Raw genomic sequence first — 26199 nt, forward strand, 5'->3', positions numbered from 1 at the left:
AAGGTTTCTGCGACGATACAGTCAACTTCGAGCCCAAAGGTAATCTAAAGACACGATCAGAAAGTTTTCTGTTTGGTCGTTTCACTTACATGAAGGGGATGAGAAGTAAGAAAACTGAAAATTAAGTTTTCACTCGCAGACCTGGAATACACTTCCCTGGAAAACTTGGAGAAATAGATAAAGTGACATATATTAACAAATTGGTGTAAATAAATGATAATGCGGGAGGATGTTGGCAGGGGTCTCACAGTCGTGCACAGAAAGCTGGATGTCACATGACGTATAAGGTCAGCCGTGACTATAGCGCTAAATGCGGCTGGCCCCGCAACATGAGGTAGTTGTAGAAACGGGAAATGACAGGGTGTGCCAAGCAGTGAGCAGTTACAGAGCACTGTTGACGTTTTGTGCATTATAGCATGGCCCACAAACCACACTTGGATGAATTCACACGTGGAAGAACAATCAGGGTACTGGAATAGGGAGGAAGGATGACGAGTGTAGGCAAGGAGTTTCGTACTGTCCACAACATCGTTTAACGCGCGTTGGGAGCCTGCCGAAACACAGGCACTGCTGTCCAGCAAAGATGACGGCAGCATAGTTCAACAGGCAAGAAGAGACCCACGTCAAACAGCGGATGCAATTGCAACCACATCTGACTGCAACACACGTTATCTCACGCTCCACAATCGGACTGCGACTGCACTGGGGTCAGCTATTTGCCTGGTGACCAGTACGTTGCGTTCCGTGAACACCTACACATCGGCGGCAACGTTTGCGATGGGCCGAGAGCATAGGGACTAACCAGCGAGGAGTGGGTCTTCTCGGGTGAGAGCAAATTCAGTCTGAGTAGTGGTTCCGGACCTGCCCTCATGTCGCGAGAGGTGGAAGCACGTAATGTACCCACGAACATTGTCCAACATGATTGCTTTGGTGGTTCAGGTATTCCGGTGTGGAGATGCATAATTTGACATGGACGCACTGACCTGCAAATCTGAACACGGTACACTCACAGGACAACGTTGTTGTGACATTGTACTCTTTCCGAGGTGCGTCTTTTCAGCTGTGCGTTAGAACCCGGCTTCATTTTTATGAATGACAATGCACGGCCACATCGAACAGCGCAGGTGGAGGAGCTCGTGGAACAGAGGATATTCGGCGAATGGACTGGCCTTCTCGTCCCCCGACTTAAATCCCATCGAGTACGTGTGGGATGCGTTTGCGAAGCATATTTCAGTACGTCCACATGCAACAATGACCATAAAGAAATTGTCAACAGGGCTACTGGAGGAATGAAACGCCCTACCCCAAGTACTCCTTACCAACTTTATGGCCAACACGGAGCATGTTACAAAACATGCGTTACCGTCCATGGTGGCTACACGTCTTATGTCCCATCATTTGTAATGTCCAGGGGACAATCACAAATCACAATGATCTCAATGCAATTATCTTTGAGAAAAGTGTCATTACTGTTGGTCTCATTGCGTATTTCTGTCAGTCATCGTATGTTCTATACTGTAGCAGTTCTTTCTATGAATGGTCATCGACCTGTGTTACTTGGTAGTGACACATCGTGCGAAAGTTACTTTCATCCTTACGCTTTGAACCAAATCTGCACGCTACGGAGTCAACAGATAATCCACCAAGAAACCGCGCCAAATTATGATTGCCTTTTCCAGCAATAAATAGAAACCACTTTAGGGATGCAGTATGTCGTAGTTCCCTCTTATCTCGGGGAGACTGGATCTACTGGACCTATGATACTACACATGCGAAGAAATCATTCTGAATAAATAATGGTTCTGTCAAAGGGAACATTGCGCTACTTGTAGCTAATGCTAAAGAAAGAATAGATATATAGATCCATTATCAGCAAGCGCTGCCCTTGGTCCTTAAGTAAAACAACGCAGGGAAAGTAGTAAGAAGTTCTGAAGAAAGTTAATTGTATAGCCAGTCTCCTCTACTATTTATTTGTTCGGTTTGTGAGAGTGAATTGTTCTCCATTTTTTCTCTCTCCATTTTTGCTCTTAATTGCAGCTAATTTCTTGCTGCGGGTCAATCTAGGTTTAGGTTGATTTTAAGTGATACGGCATTGATGGTTAATATACGTTCACAGTTCCATCTGCATATGGACTGAGAGTAGAACGACTATATTTATCCCTCTGTGTACACCATAATCTCAAATTGCTTTCGTGACTCTACACGAGTTATACGATGCAGGAAATAAATTGTTGCACTGTTTGCTTCGAATGTAAGTTCCCTTAATTTAGGCAACAAGATGTGAGGGCAACAAAGATTCATATTTACGCTTCCTGTACATCTGTGATACACTGCTGCATGGACTACGCTGACCTGCGACGATGCTGACAGCTCGTTCGATATCTGGTCTTAGTCCCAGTTGACGGAGACACCTAAACAATGGAGCAGTTATCAAGGGTGTCTCGTTTTCGCTTTGCTTGTCATATGCCATGCACATACCCATAATTCTTCTGAAAAATTTATTGCTTTCACTCGTTTTCTCCAGTGGTGATATCACGTGTTCGTTCCATTCCTTACTGCATCGAATTTTTAACCCTGCGTTTTATACGATTGGGAGTGATGACTTTCAGAAATTTTTCCCAATGTTTTACTGGGACATTATCTCAAGAAGAACGAGTGTAGAGAAACAATTGCTATTGGAACGGCCATCTACTGGTTGGGAACAAGAATGTAAAGGCAGACGTTGCCTAAGGAATCAAAAATATGTAAACACGCTGTATTCCACACAACGCTGATAGCGCAAGAAGACCCTGAGTAGAAACACATCGACTACTTAATTTCTCAAGGCGATGGAACGTGGGTGATTTCCAAGGGATACATATATTTCCGATCGAGCTCTGAGCTGGTTATTAGGGCACTACTTACTGCGACCCTAAGCACAGTCATACGCAGTACTGACGCCGTGGACATCGCTTCACTACACGCAACGTTTCGAATAATTTTCCTTCGAGGATGGGCAGAGTTATACCATCTACAAAACAGAGAGCTAACAAAGGGAAACACGAGACGCAGAGGCGGAGCGGAGATGCCTGAGAGGCCAGCAGCCACACGGAAAGTTACGAAGGAAAATATTACGGGACGGCGATTCATATTGTGTGGGTCAGTGGAAGCCAGTATAAGTGCTGGAATGGCAAGCTGTATACGTAGTACTACCTTAAAATTCCTTTCCCACTGTTTCTTACACCTGGGATATGGGTAGTCCATTTTGTATACGCTACGTAGTTGCAGCTTATGAGGAAACTATATCTATAGACAATGGATAATCATTTACTAAATTTTCATAAGTAGTTGTGTATAGACATGACTCCGACTACCCTCAAAAATAGTTTTGGCTTCTAAGCAGATGTAATACGTTGCGGCTAGGGACACGCTAAGCCACTTAAGTGAATTAAGAGCTCTCTCTTGGAAGAGAAAGATAGATAAACCAGGTACGAATGTACAATCTAATTAAATACTGATTGGGCTGATATGTGAGGGAATACTGGTGTTCTACATCTGAGTAAAGATGTTGAGGTCGCCATATTACTGACTGAAATCGACACTGAAGAGATACACTAATCAATATTAACAAATATTTTTGACTTACAAATCAAAATTTGTAATCGGCCACCTGCGATTAGCTGATGGCAAACGGAATAGGAATAATTTTCCAGGAAGCATGCAGCTGCCCTATCGGTCTTCTATATTGGTGCTCTAATATGGATACTTGCCTACTGTGAGCAGTGCTGTGTTTCATTGAGCGATCCCAGCACGCCTTCCGGATGTTCTACTTTCTTAATGCCACAAACTTTGTCTCACGATCCTGAGGAACTGTCACCATTCATTCATTCATTCATTTAGTCATTCATGCATTCACACTTCGTGTTACGTAGGTTCCAAGATGGGGAAGAACGCTCTGGGAAGTGGAGCTTGTTTAAATAAATATAACCACAATGATGCTGAACTGTTTCTCCAAGGCACATGGAAATTACAATGAAAGTTCGACGGATTGTGTCATTAAGGCAATTTCATTACTCAACTCTAGTCTTAGAAAGATCACAAACAATCCTCTAACACCAACAGCAGAGATAATTTATAGCAGAATTTGACTTTGCACACTTTCATAGCTCTTACAGAGATTAAATTACTCTTACTCTAAGCAGTGTATGCGTTGCGTAAAGCATTTCTCAATGGGATAAAGCTTTTTCATGTAAGTAAAAGTTATTTCATCTTTTGCCATGCTCACTTATTCAGGCTTGTGGAGGTAAGAAAAACTGGGGCACGAACAGGAAGAGAGAAGTGTAACATACTTTACTGGTTAAAGTTTATGCAGACACCCGTCAGGTGATATTAAAATAAAGGACTTTGTCCAGCGAAGACCACTAGAGGGGATGCGTTACGCGAAGTATTTTACGACGGGATAAACAAATTTCGTCTAAGTAAAAATTATTTCATTTTTGCCTTTCTCCCTTAGCCTAAGTGATGCAGGTAATGAAAAGGGGCATACGAGATGAAAGAGAGGGGTGCACCATTATTTACAGTTCACTGATTAAAGTTAATGTAGAGACCTGTCCGGCCATCCTAAGACAAACAACTTTGCCTACCAAAGATTGACGGTCGACCACTGGCACATGCAGGTTGCTTCTTCCCTACTCTTAGCCCTTCACCCCAGCTCTCTCTCTCTCTCTCTCTCTCTCTCTCTCTGAATCTTACCCCCACCCCCTACACACACATACACACTCATACACATACACACACACTTAGTGATTGTTTTATCATGATACAGACAATCAGTTATAAGTATTTGTCTGGAGCACACCGCCAACAACGTTTACTTCTTTGGAAATTATAGTTTTCAGCGAGTCCATGATAATATAACGTTTAAAAGGGTTTAACGGCTCTCGGTTTATAATTTACAAGGTACTTGAAAGCATTTATAATACTTTAAGAGGATATAAAAACGATATGCTTTCAAATTGCAATTAATAGGTGACACCGTTTTTAAAGATGCTCGACGGCACCAGTGTAAGTCAAAAAGTGGTACTATGGTTTTCACAGATTCTTTTTCATTAATCAGCCCCTATCAAAGAAAGAATCATGCATAAACACTGATAGAGTTTACAGTTTATGACGCCAGTTTCGATAGATTCATTTAAATTTACTCTGAGAGTAGTTACTGAGTATTTCTTTCCTTTTTTACCTCAAAATACTCTTTATTACATAACATTACATTACATTAATAGTTGTTCCATGGATCATGAAAACGACATTTCACAATGATGTGAAAGATGTCAGTTTAAATGACTTTTCATTACACGATATAATTAATTTTTTTTTTACAGTTACCACTTGATATCTATGAATAGAACGCCCATAGAACAATTTTTAACTCGGCAGACCCATTTGCATAGGTAGCCGAAAGCAACAGTGCTTCTACACTAGTGCTTAGTTGTATTTCGCAGGATTGAACTTTCTTTCGTTTTATGCATCTTATGATGTAGTATTTGTCTAGTTTCTAATCGAACGTTGCCATTATGTTGCAATGAAATCAGTAAGATACATTTGTTTCAATCCCAACATCAAGGCTCTCAGTAAAGGTATCAGAGAAGCTCCGGTTGTTTAGTTTGTCAGATGACAAGTAGGTACTGAAACTCGCTCAGATAAATTGCCAAGCCTTTTTAAATTTTCGAGCACTTCTACGCATCTACTTCGTTACTAAGTCATAAAGATCAGTATCATTTTATATGAAGCTGTGTCTGAGTCATTTAATGAAAATGGTATCACGTTCAAGGTACTTTTACCAAACGACAATCTCTCCAGAGACGCAAAACACATACTATCGCAAGTACGACACAGCCGAAGACAATGTTATGTTTATGTCCAGAATTTAAATGTTTTTGTAACGACCAAGATAGACTGGAGAGAAAGTATATATGTTGTTGAAGACAAGGAAGTTCGCGTGCGAAATAGTAAGGAGAAAGTCATAAAACTCCATAGGACGTTAAGAGTACTGGTAATAGTTTGGTCAGTAGCGTTATAAACTGCAATATTGAAGCAGTACACAAAAACATTCACTGAGATCAATTCTATTAATTTTTGATATGCAATACATGATCAAAAGTATCGGGATACCTGGCTGAAAATTACTAACAAGTTCGTGGCGCCATACATCGGTAATGCTGGAATTCAATGTGGTGTTGGCCCACCCTTAGCCTTGATAACAGCTTCCACTCTCGCACGCATACGTTCAGTCAGGTGCTGGTAGGTTTCTTGGGGAATGACTGCCCATTCTTCACGGAGTGCTGCACTGAGGAGAGGTATCGATGTCTGTCGGTGAGGCCTGGTGCGAAGTCGGCGTTCAAAAACATCCCAAAGGTGGTCTAAAGGATTCAGGTCAGGACTCTGCGCAGCCAGTCCATTACATTGATGTTATTATATTGTAACCACTCCGCCACAGGCCGTACATTATAAACAGGTGATCGAGCGTGTTGAAAGATATAATCGCTATCCCAGAATTGCTCTTCAACAGTGGGAAGCAAGAAGGTGCTTAAAACATCAATGTATGACTGTGCTGTGATAGTGCCACGCAAAACAACAAGGGGTGCAAGCCCCCTCCATGAAAAACACGATCACACAATAACACGACCGCCTCAGAATTCTACTGTTGGTACTACACACGCTGGCAGATGACGTTCACCAGGCATTCGCCGTAGCCACAACCTGCCATCGGATCGCCACATTGTGTACCGTGATTCGTCACTCCACACAACGTTTTTCCTCCGTTCAATCGTCCAATGTTTACGCTCCTTACACCAAGCGAGGCGTCGTTTGGAATTTACCGGCATGATGTGTGGCTTACGAGCAGCGGCTCAATCATGAAATCCAAGTTTTCTTCCTCCCTACCTAACTCTCATAGTATTTATAGTGGATCCTGATGCAGTTTGGAACTCCTGTGTGATGGTATGGATAGATGTCTGCCTATTGCACATTACGACGCTCTTCAACTGTCGGTGGTCTATGTCAGTCAACAGACGAGGTCGGCCTGTACAATTTTGTGCTGTACGTGTCCCTTCATATTTCCGCTTCACCATCACATCGGAAACAATGGGCCTAGGGATGGTTAGGAGTGAGGAAATCTCGAGGACAGACGAATGACACAAGTGACATCCCATCACCTGACCACTTTCGAAGTCCGTGAGATCCGCGGAACGCTCCCTTCTGCTCTCTCACGACGTCTAATGACTACCGAGGACGCTGATACGGAGTACCTTGCAGTAGCTTTCAGCACTATGCACCTAATATGAAAAACGCATGTTTTTGGGGGTGTCCAGATACTTTTGATCACCTAGTGTATGGATGTGATAACATATAACTGAGGTTACTGCAGTCAGCAAGCGATAAACGTATTGCTTGAAGCAAGTTGTGTTCTTCAGGTGTATATCTAGCAAGGACAATGAATATATTTCCAGAGAGACCTATCTTGATAGCAAAAAGTAAGTCTGTTTTAACTGAAGACGTCTTCTACCTGGTATCTATAATGTAGTTTAATGTGAATTACTTCCGAAAAGGCTCTTAAATCATTTTTCAAACTATGCGGAATTAACATAACCGAAAGAAAGGTACAACAGATGATGTTTGAGTCGAGATCGTTTCTCAACGTTGTCCCACTCAGTGTCGCGCATTGTGTTACCATAAACCCGTAGCAATAACCAAAGGGCTTATAAATCTAGATTTTAAATAAACTTACGTGCCCCTTGTGGTCCATATTATATGTACGACATGCCTGATCACAATCTCACATCTCAGATACACGGAAAGTTCCAACATCCTCGGCCCTAGTCGTACGTTGCTGATATCGTTAGTTCAGTTGCCATCGACTAACTCAGGCGTTTTTAGCTGATGGCTCTTTCATAAACTTTCAAGCAGAAAAATAATATAGCTTGATATATACGTACGTACCTCTCCACATAGGTCGTGGTTCACATGCAATGAGAACAGTATTGCATATCTAAGGTACAGACACGTGTAAGACATTTTAGAAACACATTATATCTACAATAACTACTGGAAAAGAAGAGATTTGTTGTAAATTAGATGAGTGTGAATATACATTACATTCACTGTCGCTGAACTTAGAAAAAATGACGGGACACATTTCACAAATGTCACTGATAAAACTTGCCGTTTGGAAGGATAAAAGCAGTAACTGCCATAATGTACAGGTATAGCTGTTATGTATGAAGGAGTGACAATACGCCAGTCAGAATTCGTAATCAAAAGAGTGTGAGGTTTTTGTTTTGTTAGTTTTACGTGATAATGAACTTAAAAGTACATTTAAACGCCAAGAGCACAAAAACTAGTTTTAGAGAAATGTACAACGGCAGGCAACAGTCTGTCGTTTCAATGAAAACACTATTTTTTTAACTTTTTGGCTTCGTTTCCTGTTTCACCTTGGTTAAAGCCGGATTTATTTTACTTTTTTACGTGCCTTTAACAATTTCCGTATGTTTGTCGTAATTCTATATTTCTGACAAAGAATCGTCCCTTCCATACGCTCTCTAAGATAATGTTCGGAAAAGAACGTGTGGAAGCACTACGAATTCCACACGTCTTTTACGAGGCAATCGTGGGAAAGCGTTTGTAGTTCGTAGCTCGTTTTCGGGTTCCAAGTGCTTTCTCTAGTGGACGTAAAACACCTCCGCCTCCAGCAGTAAACTTTAGCGCCACTGCAGCGAAATTATCGTTTGGTTTAATGACAGAACAACCAGCGTAAAGTCTACTGCTGCTCCTTCCTTCACAAAGATGTTCCTTCCGTAGACAACGAGAGATAAACCTATAAGGATTCCGTGTCTCAATGAGGAGTCGTAGTTTCCGACGTCTTTGTGTGTCTGCTTACCACAACCGGGCCTTTTGTAAACGAATCTGGAAGTTCTTAAGACCCAAATGCACGGAAAGGAGAAATACTAACTTTTCTCGAGGTAGACATGAAATATATTCAAGCCACTATGGCTGTTTGGTCGATCGTCAGATACAGTTCCAGGTGTCACTATATACGTACCCAAGAGATTGTTACGATTGGTGAGTACTTTGCTGTACACCAGGAGATCGCCTGGGCAGATCTGCATTGGGGGGATGACCACGATGGAGCTGCGGCGAGTTCGCTGAGAGTTGTCTGAACCCCTGCAAGCAAACAAAACATTCAAGGATTGAAACTAGTAAGTCTATAATTAGCTAAAGTTATAAATAAATTAAAAGGAATTATATGTAACTTATTCTACATCTTCCTGACAGAATGATGGACCAGAACTCTAAAAGCCAGCTTTGTTAGTTTGACAGCAGAGATGTTGGTGAGGCCCTTTCACACATTTCTATTAACATTTTTCGTCCATGCTGCCGTTGGTATGACTAGGCAGTCTAGGGATACCATCGTTGGTAGACGGCGGAGCGGCAGATGAAGCGATGTTGGCGTTTCAGCACTCCACGTCTATTGGAGGTGTAAAACCTAGCGCCGTCACTACGACATAAATAGCAACTAGCAAGACTGGTAAAGGCACGCTGGGACATCACAAAATGACAGCTTGGACTATGGACATCGCGACACCCTGGATCAACACTGCCATTCACCCGCCTCTGGACTAGCTGTCGCTCTGCGTGTCTCCACAAGTGTATCTAGCAGTCGTATAGATTACAGAAGGGTATGAATAGACTGAAATGAATTACGTAGTGGCAGTTCAATACACACTCCTGAAAACAGCAACAAATATAGAATTCTTATCCTGTTCTTCCATATGGGGGGAGTAAACGTTTTTAAAACATCGTTTCATCCTGTTTCACCACCCACACTACATGGGAGCTAAAAAGAGTGTAATGCATTGCCAAATTTATCTAAGAGACCATTCAGGCGACGAAGTGTAATCGAAATTAGATAGGAAAAGTACTGGAGCCTATCAAATACAAGTGCTACATGACAAAGGGAAAATAAATGTAATTGTCGAGAATATGTTAGCCATTTTCCAGAAACCCAACAGAAACAGAAAGGACTAGAATGCGCCAATGTGTGGGAGAATATGGGCAACACCATATTAGAATCCTGAACATCTGAGCCACAGAATGTTCATTTGAGCCAGTTTTTCTTGATGGAAAGAAATACGTCTTCTTAGAAGACATGGTACTGTAAATTAATCAAATTTTCGAAAAATATTTTGGAGAAACCATTTTAATCAGATGCACCTTGTCTGTTACCGATGGTGAGCCTGTTTCGGCTACTTCTGATATATTTGTAGTGTATGTAGTTCTTACGCATTGAATAAATTGTACATTGCTAAATCAAAGACTTAGTATTTACAGTTTTATGTGTGAGCTGTTAACGCTGAAACAGGAAGCTTAATACTTGTAGCGAACTCTTTCGAAGAACTGAGAGATAATTATTTTTACACGCACATTTCTTCTGGAACTAATCATTTTAACTGCCTTTGTGTTTAGACAATATCTCCCATCATGTGACTGTCTCTGATGCAGTAGTTACGTTAGTGAAATCAATTTCGCACGCACTGGCAAGACATGCAAAATTCGCTGCGGTAATGGTAAACTGATGTTACGCACTGTACAGATTCAGACAAGGCGCTTTACGTAATAAATGCGTTACTGGAAACAATGTTAGGATTGTGTCATCTACATGTCTTTTTTACGAGTATATGCAAGTTTTTTTGAGAAATATTACGAAAAAATTTCCCCCTGTGCTTCTGATTCCTTAGAGAAATTTTAATGAATTAGGTATATCATTATATCTAAAAATTTCATATCTGTGATGTGCATGAAATAGAAAATCATAATTTTTTCGCTTATTAACAGGAAAAATCTATTAATGTTTTCTTCTTGCGAGTAGATACATATTTAGAAAACAGGGGAGAAGTTTTCCCTGAAGCTACGAATTCTGATCTATACACCTTGGCAATAAAATTTAGTTTTGAGTGATGACTCTGTCGTAGACTTCAAAGAAATTATACGTAAATACTTCAAACCAGTGTGAACAGCTCTCAGATACGTCTGAAAGTTAAGAAGCAATTAACACGTTGGTAACGTAAAGATATTTGACGTGTGAAAGCCGTGGCGGTACCGTTAAAAGATATTTGATTATGGAAATTAACCGCTCCGTATGTCCGGAGCGATAGGGTGGTGGTTCATTCGGACAAAGGTTACGCGACAGCGCAGCCTCAACAGTTTTTGTGCTGACCAGACAAAACAACCTGCAGTACCAGAATGAAATTAATCAATGATAGTTTCAGGGAACGGAAGGGTATACGACACTCTTCTGGTATCAAGACTTAGAAACTCAGAAATATACAGTGTATAATGTACTCTGGTGGAAGTTGCAAAAGGAGATAGGAGCGTAAACGTATAATACTGGATCAAAATATTTTCTGTAATTTCTCAGAAAGGGGCGAACTTTGGTATAAATGGAAGCGATAGGTATCTATAAAACAGAGACAGTTTATTTGAGTATGGGGATCGAGGCTGACAGAAAGCTGGAGGGCAGTGGTAGAGTTCAGCAGAGACGAACTGCAAGAGGCTGACGAACACATAAAAGTTATTGTTTTTTAGTAATGACATATAAAGCTCCAAAATGTACACGAAGATTTTGGATGCTTAATGGCTCCAGTTCTCTGGAACTGCAGGAAATTTAATCGAATCCTGTGGCTGAAAAGACATCTCGTTGTTATTTATCTTGCAGTTTTGTGCGATATTAAGGCCAGTTATCGCATAATTTTGATTTATGATTTAGGGTGGCAGAGACTGCTTCCCCAGCAGAAATCATACCTTTTGGAAATAAGATAGTCAGTCGATGCAGAAGAGTGGTTCACGTATTATACACTTATCTCTATGTTAGATGTAATCAATTCTAGTAAAATAGAATATAAGGAAAGTTTGAAACCCCTGATTCGTATTAAGAGCACAGAAAGTAAGGCACCACTTCATTATTCCTTGCTCCCTGGTTTTTGTTTTTAGTTATTGTATGACAACGTCTGTTTTATAGAATTCCGCCTATGACGTACATGTATGAATCACATGTATTTTGATATTACTTTACGTTATTTACAAACAGACCTGGAAGAAATTTTAAGGATTTTAAGATTTTAGTGTAGACTTTTTCATTTTTCCGATTGCGGAATCTGAAGCTATGATTGATATCACATTACGTGATTGTATCAAAAATAAACAAAAGGGGTGTATAGTTGTAGCTGCCAGTCAGTCAGCATCAGTAAGGATTTTGACTAGCTTTTGTGCGCCAGGTGATCCTACTGTCATTAAATCGCATAAATCCGCTATAAGCTAGGTGTTCCGTAGGGACGAAGATATGATATAAACGAGGAGACGTATTTTTCCAGAAGTAGGGCCGCAGTTATGACACTAGGAGAAGGATAAGTTGCCCTCCAGTTAATTTCTTCTAGAAACATGTCGATAAGTAAGAAAAAGTGTGTAACTACTGACAGAAACTTCGAGAAGCATTTACTGTTACGCTAAGACAAGTAAAAACATAAAGAAACAGAAATGACTATGTGTTTGCGTATGTTTATACGTTCAAATAATCATTTGCAAAAGACATCTGCACAAAATATCCACTTCATTATTTCAACGAATTTCGTGAACTACTGACACTAGGAATCAATATTATTTCGGCTAAAGTTTACCTTCTGATAATACACTCACAGTTCATATAGGGACTGTGTGTAAGTTCCGTAAAAGAGAAGCACGTGCGAGGAAGACTAACGGATTTCCGCAGTATGATTACATTATTTAGATTCTCTGTTTCAGCATATTGTATTTTGGAACAGTAATAAGTATGCAGCACTAGCCTGAATGGAGTCTCAGAATCAGAGGATTTTTCTGTCATCTGCACGCGTAAGCCTTGTATTGGGTCATATATTGTGACGGAGTAGCCACGACACAAAGCATAGTCAGACCAGTTTGTGATCAATTTGAATCTGTCATTTAGTGAACGCTAGAGCTTTGGTCGAAAACAGTTCCATTGGGGTTTGTTTGTGGGAGAGATTGCGCGTTCAACGAAAGACAGATATCTACGATGTTGTTCCCGGCTCTCAGAACTCCAATACCTCTAGTCACATCTTTCCATATCACCTGCAGTGTCAAGGAAGCTGCTCGCTAACAAATTATTCAGTAATTATTGAAACCCTAAATTCAAATTTAGGTTTGACTCAGGCAGTTACGATCTGACATACCGGATCGAGCAGCAAAATTATGAAACTTACTCCTTCCAACGGAAGAGTTTAGTGTGCCGAATACTGTGACTCTCAGGGGTATTCGCGCATCGCTAGTAATTTCCAGTTCCCTTTAAGTGGAGGTCTGCAGCTTCTTGCCAAAAGTTTCGGAAATTTCAACAGATATGGACCAGTTACAAAAAAAAAAAAAAAAAAAAAAAATGATTTCAGTGACACTGTTTATGTCTGTGTTCCAATAATAGTATAGTATGTGTATTACTGTTCAGACTAATTATGTATTCCTTGGCGACAAGGGAGCATTAGCTGTGCCATAGCAGGAGTACCGCAAAACAGGCACGGATCGTTCCATTTTAGAAGATATCAGTTTAAATATCCGTCTAACACAGATTATTCCACGAACCGCTAATAATGCCCCTGGAATGCCGTTGTCCAAATCCATTGATCGAATTAGACGAAAAACTCAGCTTAACTCGCACAGCGGAGATAGCTTACAAAACGCACGTTTGACCTGAACATTACTCGTCAGTTCAGCACACGTACCAAATAATATTTACCGAGAACATCCAAAGAAGAGCAACGCGTTTCGTTACAGGTTCATTTAATAGGCACGAAAGCGTAACAGAGACGGTCAGCCAACTTCAGCAGCAGACGCTGCAAGAGAGGCGTTCGGCATTGCGGGGTGGTTTACTGTAACTGTTCCTAGAGTGTACCTATCTAGAAGAATCAACCAATATATTGTTTCCGCTTGCGTATTTCTCTCGAAAAGAAATCCGTAAAGGTAAATTAGGAAAAATTAGAGCTCAGACGGATTCTTACCTGCACTCTGTTTTCCCGCGAACCTTTCTCGAGTGGAACAGGAAAAGGTGGAAGTTCAAAAATGGCTCTGAGCACTATGGGACTTAACATCTGTGGTCATCAGTCCCCTAGAACTTAGAACTACTTAAACCGAACTAACCTAAGAACATTACACACATCCATGCCCGAGGCAGGATTCGAACCTGCGACCGTAGCGGTCACGAAAAGGGGGGAAGTAACTGTGCTTCACGAAGTGCTCTCCGCCACCAAACGTAAGCTGGTTTGCGGGCTGTAGATATAGTTACTGATGTAGAAATGTAAATACCAATGAAATTAAATAGCTCTGTAACTTCTATACGATCTACCGCTCCACCCACTGTCCAACAAGCGTTACCTGCCATATGCAACTCAACTGCCACTTCTGAACTACCACTTCCGCCAAACAGCATCAACAGCAGGTCCTACTACACGACTGTGCACGACCAGGCTCCCACGGTAGCTGCCCTCTGTCCATCAACCACTGCCTGCGCCCCGGGCTTCAAGTTATTCTATTTACTCCCTCTCGTCTGATGTCACAAATCGATGTCAGAACATGTCTCTCAGTTACAACGTAATTTATTAAAATTATTCACAATTCTTCTAGGTAACAGATGGTGTCACATGCGCACTTATGTAACAAGAAAATAAAATATAAATGGCTGATTCCACGATAATTGGTGTTTGAGATACATTCTATTAAATATTGTTCCTAAAGTGTATAATTTATGGTCCAAATTAATGTGTGTAAATGACGATATATTCACAATTGATCGGTGCTGTTCTGAAAGGAATTTGTCATCTCTTTCTCAACTTGTGTTATCATCTTATCGTAATGTACACATATAGTTTTATAATAAGTCATCATCAACTTATCTACAATATATCTGAGTGGATAGCATCTTCTTATCCTGATACTTAATTCTAACAAGCTACTGCCTCGCGCTGTTGCACCTATATCAGGTATCGCATGTAAATTCTGTGCAGCTCATTTGACATCCTTCTGTCACAATATGATTAATATTAATATAGATACAACTTTATAACTGCCAGCACACTTCATATAATGCTAAAAATCTAATAAAAACAGACTACGACAACGCGATCGAGACTGTTTTTAAATTTTATTTTTTTATTTTTTATTTTTAGCATTTTGTACCGATCGCTTTACTCCAGTTACACAATGCTTTCTAAAATTTTGGACTTAAAAATAAATCAAGTATGTGTGAAATCTTATGGAACTTAACTGCTAAGGTCATCAGTCCCTAAGCTTACATACTACTTAACATAAATTACTCTAAGGACAAACACACACACCCATGCCCGAGGAGGACTCGAACCTCCGCCGGTACCAGCCTCAAAGTCCATACCTGCAGCGCCCTAGACTGCTCGGCTAATCCCGCGCTTTGCACTTCAGATAACTTCCAAAGTAATTCTTCCAATCCAGTGGCGTTGCCGACAGTAATTCTGTCCTTTTAGTCTCTTCATGTTGATATGTCTGCCTGTTACTTGTTTTATCTGCCATCTATAGTTATATAGTACCTCAGTATGAATATTTTCTATCATCTCCTACACTTTACCGAGCCCAGAACGGCAGTGATTTTTGCATCCAGATTACTGGTCTTAAAAGGTATTTTCCCTGCTGTTTCTGCCGTTTCCTGCCCTCTGCCCGCAGTCGCACACTACCTGACTGGACCCTCGCGCCAGTTTCTGGCTTACTAGAGCTCACCAGAACCGCACGTATGCAGCATACAACATCAGTTATATGTCACACAAAGCATTTATACGTATATATATGTTTTAAAAATTCCCCCTCAATTATGGTTTCTACGTCCAGTATTTATTTATCCCCATTCCGACAGAACGCGTCCAAATTACGTTCCAATTATGGCAGATGGCTTGCCCTTCGTTTCAAGATTCACCTTCTCAGACATCAGATATACACTTTCTCATTCCTAGCAGTCGTCAAAAAAATCTGATTCTTTTTGTCTGCAGTTAATACCACTCGTGAACTGCACGCAGAAAAAATATCTGTGCGACAGAATTTTTGTGTTGCAGAGTAACTTCAGAACTGTGTTCTCTGGATATTATCTACGAGTCAACAACGTAAACTTAGTCTGCCTATTAAGATTTCAGTCCAACCATTTATAAACAGACAAAACTCGCAGACGAATGCACACTATCCATCCAGTTTCCTCAGTCACTCACAAAGTCTACTACAGCTTAGAACAGAAACTTCCTGGCAGATTATAACTCTGTGCCGGGCCGAGACTCGAACTCGGGACCTTTGCCTTTCGCGGGCAAATGCTCTACCAACTGAGCTACCCAAGCACGACTCACGCCCCGTCCTCACTTCCGCCAGTACCTCGTCTCCTACCTTGCAACCTTCGCAGAAGCTCTCCTGCATACCTTGCAGAATTAGCACTCCTGGAAGAAAGGTTATTGCAGAGACATGGCTTAGCCACAGCCTAGGGGATGTTTCCAGAATGAAATTTTCACTCTGAACCGAGTGTGCGCTGATATGAAACTTCCTGGCAGATTAAAAATGTGTGCCGGGCCGTGACTCGAACTCGGGGCCTTTGCCTTTCGCGGGCAAGTGCTCTACCAACTGAGATACCCAAGGAAGCCTTACTGCTGCACCTTTAGTATACGACGAGCGTACAAAGAAATTTACAGGCATAACATGCAATTCATCCACATCGAATCATTGCCTATAAATACATTCCTGTACGTATCCTAATCTCCTTTATCTTATTCCCACGGTAGCTTCGCTAGATATACAACGCCACAATGGCATCAGAATGCATACCGTTTTGCGAGAGACCCACTGACGGTAATAAGTAAATAACTAAATAAAAATAAAAATCCACGCTAAGACGGAGTCGCGTGATGTAAACGAAGGTTGGTAGGTGTGGTTGTACATCTGAAAGATGATGTCTACACAGATTTGGGGCCAGTCATATAAGAGTGAAGCTAGTAGCGTCACTAAGAGGTTGTTGATCAGGTTTGTTTTAAATACACGCTGTAACGATGATGAGCGTTAGTTACTTTTGAGATTGGACGTGGTGAGTTAACGTTAGTCGAGAATGCTTTTAAGGCGACAAAGACACAATTATGAACACCACACTGAGCTTGAAAGAGGTCACGTAAAATGGCTACGAGCAGCTGGATGTTACTTCCGCTATAGGACAGAAAGACTAGGCGGGAATGTAGCCACTGTGCCACGCCGGATTAGCCGAGCGGTCTCGGGCACTGCAGTCATGGACTGTGCGGCTAGTCCCGGCGGAAGCTCCAGTCCTCCCTCGGGCATGGGTGGGTCTGTTTATCCTTAGGATAATTTAGGTTAAGTAGTGTGTAAGCTTAGGGACTGATGACCTTAGCAGTTAAGTCCCATAAGATTTCACACACATTTTTTTTAACAAATCCCGTCCGCATGTCACCTAACTAACATTACACTCTGACCAACATGTAACAAAAAATACCACTACAAATATGCGCACTACCCACCGCTCTAGCCGGAATATGATATCATGATCAACTCACTCTCGAATAGCGCGTGGTGTGGGGATAAAAATGGCCAACACTGTGATTAAACCCTAAATCTTTCCCTTATTCCTACAGTAGCTCTGAGTTGTGCTTGGTTGGACGAAGCAGCTACAACAGTGTAAATGATTCAGTGGATAGTGTGTGTTGGAAGCTCTGTGACGCTGTTAGAATCGAATTACGTCGGCATATCTCAATCTAAATATGACTGTGTACACTGATGAAAAAAAATCGCAACACCAAAAAATTATTAATGTAGAGTAACTTCGGGAACCCATTTTTCTAGGTAATATATTTAAGTGACTATCACTGCAAGATCACAAGTTAATGTAAGCAAAATTGCAAATGTGAAATGCTGGTACATTAATAACCGACGAAACCGCTAGAACGTTGAACGGAAGCATGCAAACGTATCTGTGTTGTACCTGGTCGGCCAATACAGGGTACTCGATTGGAGATAGATTTCAGCAAATCAGTCTGAGCCCGACATGTGCATTCTACTTCATTTCGCTCCAGATATTTGAAGCTAGTAATGACAAAAGATCGAATGGCTCTGAGCACTGTGGGACTTAACATCTGAGGTCATCAGTCCCCTAGTACTTAGAACTGCTTAAACCTAACTAACCTAAGGACAACACACACATCCATGCCCGATGCAGGATTCGAACCTGCGCCCGTAGCGGTCGTGTGGTTGCAGACTGAAGCGCCTAGAACCGCTCGGGCACAGCGGCCGGCGAGTAATGACAATGTATGGGACTTCTAGTCCTATTGGTGTCCAATAGATTTAGTTACTTTTAGGTCAGCTTCCAGCCTCACCACAGGTTTTTCCACGTGCTTGTAGACAACCCCATCACCCGCGAGAAGAAATACGCAGCAAACCGCTGTACAATGCATTTTGGTGGGGGGGAGGGGGGGAAATCGCGCCAATATTATCGTCTACGCTTCCATGCCACTCTCACGTACTGATGGAGTAATAAATGTCTGCCTGTGTACCTCCATACGTACCCTAATTCACACTTATGTTTCCGGGAGAAATACATCGTCTTTCCCAGATATCTTTTTTTCCATTACATGTTCGACAAGAGTATGCCAGCCTATATGGTCCCAGCACCATCCACATGATGCTTTTGCGTCGAAGATCAGCTACGTAACACGAACAAATGGGAACTCACATGACTGGTAGACAATGACTCTCGTATGTAGTACTGAGCTGTCGAAGCGATGTTACTGTTCACCAGAACGTATCATTCAACTACAAACGGATCTATACGCGATCATGGCTGACTGTGACCTGAAATTTTGTTTGGAAATTAAGAACATATGGTGGGTGAGATACGAAGGTGGGGTCGTTCAAATAGACTGGTAGAAGTTGTGCGCCAAACTGACATTTATCGAGGGGCAGTTGATGGCCAAATACAGCACATTCTGTCTCAACATTCCTGTCTTCGACAGCAGCAGTGTTAGTGCATCAGTGCTCATTGAGTTTTGTGTTTCTACGTCAAAATCAACAGTACGAGAGTCATCACAGAGCGTATTTCTAAGGCATCAAAGTGTCGTGATCATATGTGGTTTGAAGTGCTGCAGTGGAGTGAGAGTAGATCTGTGGCGCTGTCTTGCTTAAGGTGGCGGGAACATTGACGAGGAGATGTGCTATTTGTGATTCCTGTCACTCAGACACTCTAAGGTCAACGAACGTTCAATGCAGGGTAGTATACTTACTCCAACAGGTTTTAAATGCAATTAATGCGGAATTAAATTCAGACAATTAAAACAAAAAACAACTATTTGCGAAATACTGTCATGTAGCTTCCTAACGTCTGTAAATCCTATTTAAATACGACATTAACCAACGTTCCACTAAAACTACAACCTTCCATACCACATACATTCATACACACCTCATTCTGATTTTTTAAATTTGATTTGCTTATGGCGAATAGTCAGTTATCCACTCAATCTCACTGTATTCTATGGTATATAGACTACCCTCCTAATTTCGAAATGTGATTTGGTTATGAAGAAATACTCAGACATCCAACAGAGGAATGGAATCAGACGTTTATGCAACATAGTTTTCAAATGTCTGTCAGCGCTATTCATGTACAGTGATGCTGTGTGGTACACCCTCCCACCATTTAACAAATGCTCCGTTAAAACTACAGTATCCGATACCAATAATACGCATATATACTCCCTCTTGATTTCAAACTGTAATTTGCTTACGAAGTGGAGCAATGGAATCAGATGTGTGTAACACAGTTTCCAAAAGGCTGTCACGGCTACATAAGTACAGTGATGCTATGTGTGGTACTTCCTGCTATCATTAACAGATATTAAACTACAGTCTTCTAACTAATGGAACAGTGCTGTCATCATATGACAGAGTTTTAAGAGAATTAGCAAGGCTGTGCGACTTGGCTGGCGATATGTACACCCAGCCTCACATAAGGAAACAAGGTAGATGCAGATGCCATATATCGAAGATTCATGAGAATGGATTGGTGTGTGTGTGTGGGAAGGGGGCGGGGTAGGCAACACACTGACATAAGGGAGGCAGACATGTGATCTCTTTTCCGCTTCTTCTTAATGTTGTCAGCCAACATATTACTCCTTCCCACATAAATCTCGTAAAGTGACTGCAATGAGAAATTTAGGAGCTAATACGAAAACTTTTACCGAGGGACGTTCAGCAGCAGAAGTTTCATCTTCTGTTTTCTCGAGAAATATGTTAGGGTAGGATAGGAAATAAAGAAAGGCGATACTACTGTTGCGTCGAACATTTATATCTCGATGGCTGAATTTAATGACTGAAAAGTGGTGTCATTCACGAAGGAGGAGCCCTTGTATATTAAAAGTGGTTGGTGCTCATCTCATATTAAACTGCACTGTGAAGGCATCGAATAAAAAGTAAATGGTTTCTTAATAACTCTTTTTACTTTAATGTAAATGTGCGACTGATTTAGCACAACCAGTTGGTGACGAAGGGGCCACTTCTTTTTCCTCTATATTCGCAATTATGCTACGGACGATGGTGCACGAGTAACTCGTCTTTAGACACTTTACGTTATCTGTAAATCATGCAGCGAAAGACAACGTTCTTCCGTGAGTTTTATGCACGTATAAATCGATGGACTGGGATTTTAATATGACTGCCGGCCGCGGTGGTCGTGCGGTTCTAGGCGCTCCAGTCCGGAGCCGCGCTGCTGCTACGGTCGCAGGTTCGAATCCTGCCTCGGGCATGGATGTGTGTGATGTCCTTAGGTTAGTTAGGTTTAATTAGTTCTAAGTTCTAGGGGACTGATGACCACAGCAGTTGAGTCCCATAGTGCTCAGAGCCATTTGAACCATTTAATATGACTCTGAGCACCATGGGGCTTAACATCTGAGGTCATCAGTCCCCTAGAACTTAGAACTACTTAAACCTAACTATCCTAAGGACATCACACACGTCCATGCCCGAGGCAGGATTCGAACCTGCGACCGTAGCAGTCGCGCGGTTCCGGACTAAAGCACCTAGAACCGCATCGCCTCCGCGGCCGGCGGATTTTAATAGATAGATTAAATTTTCATTGTTGATTTGTAGATGAAGTCCTATAACTTAAAGTGGCGGTATTGCTCTGTAGCTCAAAAATCTTAATCGACCGACAGAAATTCTTTCCACCCGCCAAAAAGAGCAAATGAATGTACCGGCAACGATAGCAGGTTCTACCGTATATTTGTTATAGTTACTGTCCGTTAAATGCTGATTATGTCATAAATGACGCTGGGGAACTAGCCTGGTGCAGTTTGTAGCATCAATCTATATACACATAGGTTTCCAAGGTTTTTCTCGATTACTTGTGGAAGAAAATGTTGAACATCGCTAACACAGAGCTGACCTGTAATTTATCATTTTCTTGCAGTTGCTCAGTTATGGGCTTCTACAATTATTATCAAACCTCTTCTAAGTTGTAGTAGAAACTTTGTGAGTGACTGAGAAGACTGGTTGGAAAGTGAACATTCGGTTTTGTCCGTCTATAAATGGATGGACTGAAATCTTAATAGGCAGACTAAGTGAACGTTGTTGCCTCGTAGATAAAATCCAGTGAATAAGGTCATGGAACTACTCTGCAACATAGACATTTTGACCGACAGACAGACATTTTCTCTGTGTGTAACTTACAAATGGGATTACCTGCAGACGAGAAACAAATATGCTTGACGACTGCTAGGAGTGACAAAGTGTGTGTCTATTCTCTGCGATAGTGAAATTTGAGACGAAGGGAGAGCCATACGCCGTAATTGTTACGTATCTGGAACACATTCTGTCAGAATGATGGAAAATAAATATTGGTATTGTCAAACCGTTATTAAAGTGAATTTTGTAAAACGCATGGAGTCATATCCCTTTGAAACATAAATGCTTCGTGTCACACAGAACTGATGTACTCTGCATATGCGTTGTTAAGATGTACGCTGTGCGCTATGGCCATGACATTACTACTCGTTTACAAAGTGTAGTACAGATGACGTAAAAAAGCTTATTGCTCATGTCTTGCAACGGTGAAAATTGTGTCAGAGTGATGGGGTACTAAAAACGTTTATTTTCATTAACTTAGAGACAAATTACACTAAAAAAATTTTTGTGAGTGTTTGTGAATTTAAGACAGGCTGTAGCCATGCTGTCTACATCTACATCTACATCTACATCTACATCTACATGACTACTCTGCAATTCACATTTAAGTGCTTGGCAGAGGGTTCATCGAACCACAATCATACTATCTCTTTACCATTCCACTCCCGAACAGGGCGCGGGAAAAACGAACACCTAAACCTTTCTGTTCGAGCTCTGATTTCTCTTACTTTATTTTTATGATCATTCCTACCTATGTAGGTTGGGCTCAACAAAATAGTTTCGCATTCGGAAGAGAAAGTTGGTGACTGAAATTTCGTAAATAGATCTCGCCGCGACGAAAAACGTCTTTGCTTTAATGACTTCCATTCCAACTCGCGTATCATATCTGCCACTCTCTCTCCCCTATTACGTGATAACACAAAACGAGCTGCCCTTTTTTGCACCCTTTCGATGTCCTCAGTCAATCCCACGTGGTAAGGATCCCACACCGCGCAGCAATATTCTAACAGAGGACGAACGAGTGTAGTGTAAGCTGTCTGTTTAGTGGACTTGTTGAATCTTCTAAGTGTCCTGCCAATGAAACACAACCTTTGGCTCGCCTTCCCCACAATATTATCTATGTGGTCTTTCCAACTGAAGTTGTTCGTAATTTTAACACAAAGGTACTTAGTTGAATTGACAGCCTTGAGAATTGTACTATTTATCGAGTAATCGAATTCCAACGGATTTCTTTTGGAACTCATGTGGATCAGCTCACACTTTTCGTTATTTAGCGTCAACTGCCACCTGCCACACCATACAGCAATCTTTTCTAAATCGCTTTGCAACTGATACTGGTCTTCGGATGACCTTACTAGACGGTAAATTACAGCATCATCTGCGAACAACCTAAGAGAACTGCTCAGATTGTCACCCAGGTCATTTATATAGATCAGGAACAGCAGAGGCCCTAGGACGCTTCCCTGGAGAACACCTGATATCACTTCAGTTTTACTCGATGATTTGCCGTCTATTACTACGAACTGCGACCTTTCTGACAGAAAATCACGAATCCAGTCGCACAACTGAGACGATACCCCATAGGCCCGCAGCTTGATTAGAAGTCGCCTGTGAGGAACGGTGTCAAAAGCTTTCCGGAAATCTAGAAATACGGAATCAACTTGAGATCCCCTGTCGATAGCGGCCATTACTTCGTGCGAATAAAGAGATAGCTGCGTTGCACAAGAACGATGTTTTCTGAAACCATGCTGATTACGTATCAATAGATCGTTCCTTCGAGGTGATTAATAATGTTTGAACACAGTATATGCTCCAAAACCCTACTGCAAACCGACGTCAATGATATAGGTCTGTAGTTAGATGGATTACTCCTACTACCCTTCTTAAACACTGGTGCGACCTGCGCAATTTTCCAATCTGTAGGTACAGATCTATCGGTGAGCGAGCGGTTGTATATGATTGATAAGTAGGGAGCTATTATATCAGCGTAATCTGAAAGGAACCTAATCGGTATACAATGTGGACCTGAAGACTTGCCCGTATCAAGCGATTTGAGTTGCTTCGCAACCCCTAAGGTATCTACTTCTAAGTAACTCATGCTAGCAACTGTTCGTGTTTCAAATTCTGGAATATTCCATTCGTCTTCCCTGGTGAAGGAATTTCGGAAAACTGCGTTCAATAACTCCGCTTTAGCGGCACAGTCGTCGGTAACAGTACCATCGGCACTGCGCAGCGAAGGTATGGACTGCGTCTTGCAGCTTGTGTACTTTACATACGACCAGAATTTCTTCGCATTTTCTATCAAATTTCGAGACAATGTTTCGTTGTGGAACCTATTAAAGGCATCTCGCATTGAAGTCCGTTCCAAATTTCGCGCGTCGGTAAATTTTAGCCAATCTTCGGGATTTCGCGTTCTTCTGAACTTCGCATGCTTTTTCCGTTGCCTCTGTAACAGCGTTCGGACCTGTTTTGTGTACCACTGGGGATCAGTTCCATCTCTTACCAATTTATGAGGTATGAATCTCTCAATTGCTGTTGCTACTATATCTTTGAATTTGAGTCACATCTCGTCTACATTTGCATAGTCAGTGCGGAAGGAATGGAGATTTTCGCTTAGGAAGGCTTCTAGTGACACTTTATCCGCTTTTTTAAATAAAATTATTTTGCGTTTGTTTCTGGTGGATTTGGAAGAAACGGTATTGAGCCTAGCTACAACTACCTTGTGATCACTAATCCCTGTATCAGTCATGATGCTCTCTATCAGCTCTGGATTGTTTGTGGCTAAGAGGTCATGTGTGTTTTCGCAACCATTTACAATTCGCGTGGGTTCGTGGACTAACTGCTCGAAATAATTTTCGGAGAAAGCATTTAGGACAATCTCGGAAGATGTTTTCTGCCTACCACCGGTTTTGAACAAGTATATTCGCCAATATATCGAGGGAAGGTTTAAGTCCCCACCAACTATAACCATATGAGTGGGGTATTTATTTGTTACGAGACTCAAATTTTCTCTGAACTGTTCAGCAACTGTATCATCGGAGTCTGGGGGTCGGTAGAAGGAGCCAATTATTAACTTAGTTCGGCTGTTAAGTATAACCTCCACCCATACCAATTCGCACGGAGTATCTACTTCGACTTCACTACAAGATAAACCACTACTGACAGACACAAACACTCCATCACCAATTTTGCCTAACCTATCTTTCCTGAACACCGTCTGTGACTTCGTAAAAATTTCTGGAGAACTTATTTCAGGCTTTAGCCAGCTTTCTGTACCTATAACGATTTCAGCTTCTGTGCTTTCTATTAGCGCTTGAAGCTCAGGGACTTTCCCAGCACAACTACAACAATTTACAACTACAATTCCGACTGTTCCTTGATCCAAGCACGTCCTGTATTTGCCATGCACCCTTTGAGATTGCAGCCCACCCCGTACTTTCCCGAGGCCTTCTAACCTAAAAAAAAACGCCCAGTCCACGCCACACAGCCTCCGCTACCCGTGTAGCCGCCAGCTGAGTGTAGTGAACTCCTGACTTATTCAGCGGAACCCGCTTCGTGGAAGCAGAAGCGCAACATACGCAAGCTCTGGACTTATAGTTGCGCGACAAAAGTGTCCAGAATTTTTTTATGACACTACAAGAGACTAGAAAGGCAACATCTCACAGAGGCTTGACCGCAGAGTAGGACAGAGGAACGCGCCGTCTCGAGGTTAAGGGGACATCTGCTTGCTGTCGGTGGCGAGGCAGCCAGTTCCACAGTGAGTGGAGCACCCTTAGCTCTTGAATAACCACGTAAAAGCAGATACCAGACAGAGTCATAGGAAGAATCTTAAGAAAATGTAACTCATCCACGAAAGAAGTAGCTTTTAAAGTGCTTGTTCGACCGATTGTTGAGTACTGTTCATCAATCTGGGTCGCTTACCAGGCAGGAGTGACAGAAGAGATGGAGAGGATCAAAGGAAGAGCTGCGCGTTTCGTCACGGGATCGAATGGTCGGCGCCAGGGCGTTACCGATATGCCGAATAAACTGCAGTGGCAGACTCCGCAAGAGAGGCGTTGGCATCAAGGAGAGGTTTACTACAGAAAAATTGAGGCAGTTTTTCCGTGAAGAGTCAGACAAAGTGTTACTTCCTCCAACATACATCTCGCGAAACGACCACGATGAATAAATTCGAGAAATTAGAGTTAATACAGAGGCTTAACGACAATCATTCTTCTCACACGCCATACGCGATTGCAACAGGGAAGGGGGCAATCAGCTAGTGGTACTAGAACTACCCTCCGCCACACATCGTCAAGGGGCCCCCGGAGTTTTGATGTAGATGTGTATGTAGCACCACATCTCAAACGCTTCGATTCACTTCTGTTTAGGCTTTCCCACGGTCCATGATTCGCCAACATGCAATGCCATGCTCTAAACGTACATTCTCAGAAATTTCTTCCTCACTTTGAG

General features: G+C 41.8%; 1 protein-coding gene and 1 non-coding gene across 2 annotated transcripts in view; both read right to left on the reverse strand.

Moving 5' to 3' along the window:
- LOC126470699 (pleckstrin homology domain-containing family G member 7-like) overlaps positions 1-26199 on the reverse strand; it is a 489741-nt gene that overhangs the window by 420989 nt on the left and 42553 nt on the right. Inside the window, exon 2 of the mRNA XM_050098699.1 lies at positions 9077-9198. Within this exon, the coding sequence (XP_049954656.1) occupies positions 9077-9143 (67 nt within the window). The 5' untranslated portion in view covers positions 9144-9198. The remainder of the gene's footprint in view (positions 1-9076; positions 9199-26199) is intronic.
- On the reverse strand, positions 16345-16419 carry Trnas-cga (transfer RNA serine (anticodon CGA)). The gene has a single exon. It is a non-coding gene; the product is annotated as a tRNA-Ser (tRNA).

Source organism: Schistocerca serialis, chromosome 3 (genome assembly GCF_023864345.2).
Source record: "Schistocerca serialis cubense isolate TAMUIC-IGC-003099 chromosome 3, iqSchSeri2.2, whole genome shotgun sequence".
Classification (NCBI taxonomy): Eukaryota; Metazoa; Arthropoda; class Insecta; order Orthoptera; family Acrididae; genus Schistocerca; species Schistocerca serialis.